Consider the following 6,033-nt stretch of genomic DNA (forward strand, 5'->3'; position numbering starts at 1 on the left):
CGATCACCGGAGAAGATCGAGCCACTTGGATCAACAGAATCAGAATCAGGAGAATACGTGATAGCCATGCCCAAGGATCACCGAGGGACTGATACCATGATAGAAACTAACCAAATTCTAGAGAAATATCTAAAAGGTAAAACACTGTATTTCTTAGCTACCTTTCTCAGTACAAAGGCACAGTCTATATACACAATAGGAAAAGCTAACTGCTGTTAACAACCCTTAACAATAAACTAATTCATTCAACAGCCTAACTACCTAATTATGAAACACGTGAATTATTCCATACTGTAACATTCTCCTAAGTTGGTACTTGTGATTCTTTTTGTCTCAAATTAGAACCCGAATTTTCATTTCGTCAAGGGTTTTGATACTTTTTATAACGGTGTTAAATATAAGACACATGGCACTCTTAGGTTATGGCGTGTTGGACTAATGATGTTATAATCTATTTTTTTATAAAAATATTTAAAATATTTAAAATATATATATATATATATATATATATATATATAATTTATACTTTTTAAATATAAAAGAATTTATAAATGATAAAAATATATGTATTTTTAATTTTTTAAATATTACAAAAATAAAAAATATAAATTTCAAGTTAGAAAAATTGAAAACCTAGAAAATTTACATCTTTTTCTAAAAAACTACAAACAAATTAGATGAAGATAAACTTTACAGTAAATATTATGCTTAGAGATAGGTGCTACATGATTCTTCAAATTGACAAGAATGCAGAAGACGGGGGTTTGAAAAAGGCTTACAAGAAGCTTTTTTTTTTATTTGTTAACATTTAGGTTTCCTAGAAAAAAATTGGGTTCTTTTGTTGAGAATGCTATTAGAACAATCACGAATGAAGATTATAAAATTATAAATTTGCTTTGTTTTGAGGGTTTTGAGTTTTAAGTTTATCAAAATCACAAATTTATATACAAGTTATCAATATTAATTATGTATTTAAATATAATTACATTATATCTAATTATATATGTATAAGTATTGATGGCTAAATATGTGAGTAATCAAAATAGACAAAACACAAATAGTTGAGTGACTAATTCTATAATTTACCGTATAATATATAATGCCAACTCAAGCTAATTATTAGATTGGTTCTAAAGGTAGTAATAGGTGGAAGTGGATTGAGTTCAGTTATTGGGTTTTCAAACCAACATAACAGATTCTGCTTTGCTCGTTAAAAACAAGTGGCATTATTATGAGAAAATCTGAAAGCATTGCGATGCATTAGAAGAGAAAAAAGAAGGCAAACAACTTAATTGAGCAACATAATAATATAATTAGATGCTAAAGACAAAATTCCTGGTGAGTGGTTACATCAACTCTACCATCAAATGTTTTTCTTTTATCAAAGTTTCAGATTTAACTTCTTTCGGTTCCCTCGAGACCGAAACTCAAAAAACCATATTACCGAAGGCTTCACCCATTTTATAACTCATCCTTGAGATCAGAAGACTCTGCATCTGCACCATCCTTACCTGCTTTTGTCTCGGGCTCTGTCTCAGTTTCTTCCACATCATCTTCCTCTTCAATTGTTGCATCAGGACCGATATTTAGGCTAGATTTAACTGAGCTGTAGATGCGTGAGGCGAAATCCTTGGGATCGGTTAAAATGAAGCCACTCTCCATTAGAGCTGTCTGGTAAATAAGCTGAGCCGTTTGCTTCACGCCCTCATCCTGAAGATCCAACAAATGTTTTTTAATCGGAAAAGGAACTAGCAGAACAGATATCGACTCTAACAAGTTGGTTAATAAGTCCATGCAGGAAGCAGACACCATATCATGGAGTGAGCATCACTTAACGACACATGCCATTAACTCTAATAATTTTATAGTAATAAGCTGAATCTGCATAATGAATAATAAAAAAAATGTCCGAAATGAAAATTATGAATGGCTAGGGAACAAGGATGTTTGGGTTTACAAATGTGCATACCTCGGGGTCCTTAACAACTCTCTCACGAAGCTCCTTGATGATTGGGTGCCTTGGGTTTATCTCAAGGATCCTCCTGCCACGCATGTATGCTTGCTTGCTAGCATCAGTTAGGGTTTGAGCTTGCATGAGTCTCTCCATGTTAGCACTCCATCCAAACTTCGATGTGACGACCACACAAGGAGTGTTGTCCAAACGGTTGCTTATTTTCACCTCATCAACATCCTCAGTCTTAAGTGTACCCTTCCACCATTTGGTTAGTTCCTTAAATGAATCCTTGAGTTCCTTACTCTTAGAGTCTTTCCCAATTTTTAGGCCATCCTTGGATACATTTTGGAACTGCTTTCCTTCATAATCCATCAGGTATTGCATTAGGTATTCGTCAACAGGATCCGTGAAGAAAATGACCTGGAAATAACAAAGGCCATTAGACACAAAATAAAACAATTTACAAATATAGATCATAAGGAATAAAATAAGCAAAAGGAAAAAATGGAGATTTTTGCAGTACCTCGTAATTTTTCTTCTTAAGCCTCTCCAAGAATGGAGATTTTTCCAATTGTTCCTTGCTAATTCCTGTAATGTAGAAGATATCTTTCTGCCCTGATTTCATTTGTGAGATGTACTGATCCAGTGAAGTCAATTTACCATCTGACTTGGTGCTGCATTGCAATTCATACACTATTAATGATAGTAGAGGCAGAAAAAGGAAAATCCAATTCCCAGGAAAAAGACCGCCTCAAAAACTAATACCTCTCAAACCGAAGGAGTTTAGCCAAGCGATTTCTGTTGGTCGCATCCTCAATGATACCTAGTTTAATGGACTTTCCATATTCATTCCAGAACTTCGTATATTGACCCTTTTTCTCATCTTCATCGCCAGATTTTTCAACATCTGCATCCACATCAATATTCAGTTTCAATCATTAACCAATAAATAACTTGGGATAAAAGACTTCGAATTTGAAAGGCCATTAGGCCACAGTCTGGAGTGAAATATTTGTAATTAAATTCAAAGTAATTACTACAAAGAAACAATTATGACCTACCCTTCTCATCTTTGCCACTGAACTCATCAGGATCCTCGTCGGCAATTCTGCGAATCATATCAAGGGCTTTCCTCACGAGTTTCTTCTTGATTGTTTTCAGACTGCTATGAGCTTGTAGCATCTCTCGAGACACATTGAGTGGTAGAGTATCGGAATCAACAAGACCCTGATCAATAGGTTATCCATTAAAAAATCAATCAGATAACAAATGACCCATAAACCTCTTTAGTGCTAATTTAAGTCAACTAAAATAACGTATTTTCATTTACCATCAAAAAACTAAGAAACTTCGGCAAAAGCTCATCAAATTCGTCAGAGATAAAAACTCGTCTAACGTACAACTTCAAGTTGGATTTATTGGAGTTATAGTAACTCTGATACAGATTATGAGGAGCCTTAGGAGGCACAAACAAAACAGCCTTGAACTCAACATCACCTTCAGCAGTGAAGTGGCTCCAGGCCATGGGCTTCTCATCACTAAAGTCCTGCAGTGCAACACAAATACATAACAATAAAGGTTAGTAACTTCTCCAAAGGGTTTTCGGTAGTCTGGAGCTAGGAAATTTATGTCAAATTACCTTCGTCAGAGAGTGATAGAATTTTACGTATTCTTCATTTGTTACATCCTTTGGACTACGCAACCATATAGCCTTAACATCGTTCAGACGTTCCCATTCATAAGTAGTTTCCTTCACCGTCTTTTTCTTTGGTTTCTTTTCAGTGTCTTCATCCTCGCTTTTTTCAGCTTCATCTTCTCCTTCCTCAGAAGAAGTGCTATCAGCTGTTTGTAGCAATAACAGAGAATGAAACCAAAAATTTTGATCAGAACATGCACAGTCTCTTAGTATTATGGAAAAATGGCATCAGTAAGTCTTGAATAAACAGTAACATGCTTCCTTTAATGAAACATACAGCTTTCCTCATCACTTGACTCATCTTCATCTGCAGGTACCTCAACATCAACCTCTTTACTTGCCCAGATATAGATGGGGAAATTGATGAATTCAGAATATTTCTTCACCAATTCCTATAGATTACAACCACAGCATACTCTGTTATATTTTCAAAAGCCAAAGCGAAAATAAATACAACAAATCACGAGTCCATGAAGATAACAATACAAAGGATGGTGACATGAAGGATCACATAAATCCCAAATGAAATCAGTATACCTACAGTAAAGGTAATGTAAACAAACGAGACTTGAGCTTTACTAACCTTCAATTTGCTCTCCTCCAAGTACTCCTGAGCTTCATCCCTAAGATGCAGTCTAATCTCAGTTCCACGCCCTAGTGGTTCATTCCAAGTGTCCTCTGAAATAGCAAATGCCCCATCAGCCTTCGATTCCCATACATACCTGAAAAACAAAAAGCATTCAATAAACCATTATTAACAATGAGTCAAACATTTCAATAAAAACTAAATTAAGGTTGGCAGACTCACTGTTTGTCATCATTGTGTTTACTAATGACTTCGACATAGTCAGCTACCAGATATACAGAGTAAAACCCAACTCCAAACTGCCCAATCAGATTAAGGTCTCCAGTGCTCTGCATTCTCTCAACAAATGCTGCATAGAGAAAATAAAATCAATTAATTCAATATGCATAATTAATCTTAATTATAATTACACAATATCACTTGAAAAAAAAATCTAAGATTCATTTACCCGAAGTTCCAGATTTTGCAATTGTTCCCAAATTCTTAATTAAATCTTCTTTTGTCATTCCTATACCTCTGTCGCGAAGCGAAAGCATTTTCTTCTCTTTATCCAACTTAATCTGCAATTTCATAAATTTTAAGGCTTAGAGAACACAGATTTACATGCATCGATGCAGAAACCGGATTTCTACATTTACATGGTCATTTTATAGCATTTTTGTCTAGTTATTCTATTCCTAGAATTTCATGCATTTATATTTCTATAAAATAAAGTTTTAATGTGCAGAACTAACCTGGATCTCCAGCTTGGAAGTGTCACCTTCGCCCAAAACCTCTTTGTCTGTGAGTGAAAGAAACCTAATCTTGTCCAACGCCTAAATATCAAAAAGTTTCCATTTAAAATTTGAGTTCAGAAACAATATCTAAAAACAATCAAGGAAGAATGACAAAAAACTTACATCAGAAGCATTGGAGATCAACTCTCGGAGGAAAATGTCCTTATTGCTATAAAGAGAATTGATAATAATATCCATAAGCCGAGACACCTCAGCTTGGAACTCAAATTTCTCCGCATTGTTGCGAAGCGATCTCGAAGAGATCGAATCCGATTCCCTAAAAACAAAAGAAGAAAAATGGATTCAAATATAACAAACAAATCAAAGATTAATGAAGACTGCATCCTTAAACAAAATTACACCGACCTTTTAACAACATCAGAATCAGTTTGTAAGCCGTGAGGCACAGCGCCGATATTATCCTCAACTTTTGGAGGATCCACGGCTCCTTCCTTGGCATTTGCTTGTAGTTTCCTACCTGAAACAAAGTAGATCCAAATTCCGCATTCAAACGCTAAAGGAAAAAAGAAAAATGGCCTAAACTTACCTTGGTCTGAGAGGAGACTGAGAAGGCAAAGAAGAATAAGAGCGGAAGGGATCGTCCAATTCCCCATTGGCTGCTCTTTTAAGATTTCACCTAGTGGAATTGTTAGGCAAGTTCTATGTATCGGAATGTTGAATTGGTTTGGGAGTGCTCTTAAATAGCTGAGGTTTTAGCAATTCAAATGATTGTTGGTTAAGAGTTTCGATCTTTTCGTAGGTAGGGAGTGAAGCGTTAGGATTTTTTTCTAATTGGTTGAGTGCCAGCATGGCGATATAACGGTTAAAGAGTTTACTTTTGTAACAAGTGGCAATTTTTTATTAGCAATGCTTAATTTCTTCGGCTTGGAGTTATGGTTGGCCCCACATGAGAAGACGTCAACTCCTTCGCTTACTTGGCCCAAGTGGATGATCAAACGGTTTTGCTTTCAGTAACGTGGCACATTATGATTTCGTTTTGGTCCCTAGTTTGGTTTGGATG

The 6,033-nt window shown here is 35.4% G+C and overlaps 1 protein-coding gene across 1 annotated transcript; it reads right to left on the minus strand.

The window, feature by feature from the left end:
• Window positions 1-1,292: 1,292 nt before the first annotated feature.
• On the minus strand, window positions 1,293-5,816 carry LOC108468136 (endoplasmin homolog). Its single transcript, XM_017768999.2, has 15 exons — window positions 5,560-5,816; window positions 5,379-5,490; window positions 5,136-5,289; window positions 4,971-5,051; window positions 4,685-4,796; window positions 4,459-4,585; window positions 4,234-4,372; window positions 3,928-4,042; window positions 3,594-3,796; window positions 3,285-3,500; window positions 3,016-3,181; window positions 2,720-2,861; window positions 2,478-2,628; window positions 1,970-2,374; window positions 1,293-1,710 (listed from the first exon to the last, which is right to left on the minus strand). The coding sequence occupies exons 1-15, from the start codon at window positions 5,624-5,626 to the stop codon at window positions 1,462-1,464; spliced, it is 2,439 nt and encodes an 812-aa protein (XP_017624488.1). The 5' UTR covers window positions 5,627-5,816; the 3' UTR covers window positions 1,293-1,461.
• Between the last annotated feature and the right edge of the window lie 217 nt (window positions 5,817-6,033).

This window comes from Gossypium arboreum, chromosome 1, assembly GCF_025698485.1.
Source record: "Gossypium arboreum isolate Shixiya-1 chromosome 1, ASM2569848v2, whole genome shotgun sequence".
In the NCBI taxonomy this organism is placed as follows: Eukaryota; Viridiplantae; Streptophyta; class Magnoliopsida; order Malvales; family Malvaceae; genus Gossypium; species Gossypium arboreum.

Excerpts from the sequence above, each read along its gene's own strand:
- LOC108468136 (XM_017768999.2), bottom strand. The coding sequence starts at position 5,626 with ATGGGGAATTGGACGATCCCTTCCGCTCTTATTCTTCTTTGCCTTCTC. Across the intron at positions 4,797-4,970 it reads CTTCCAAGCTGGAGATCCAG|ATTAAGTTGGATAAAGAGAA; the intron begins GTTAGTTCTGCA and ends ATGAAATTGCAG. Across the intron at positions 4,586-4,684 it reads TGCAAAATCTGGAACTTCGG|CATTTGTTGAGAGAATGCAG; the intron begins GTAAATGAATCT and ends TTCTCTATGCAG.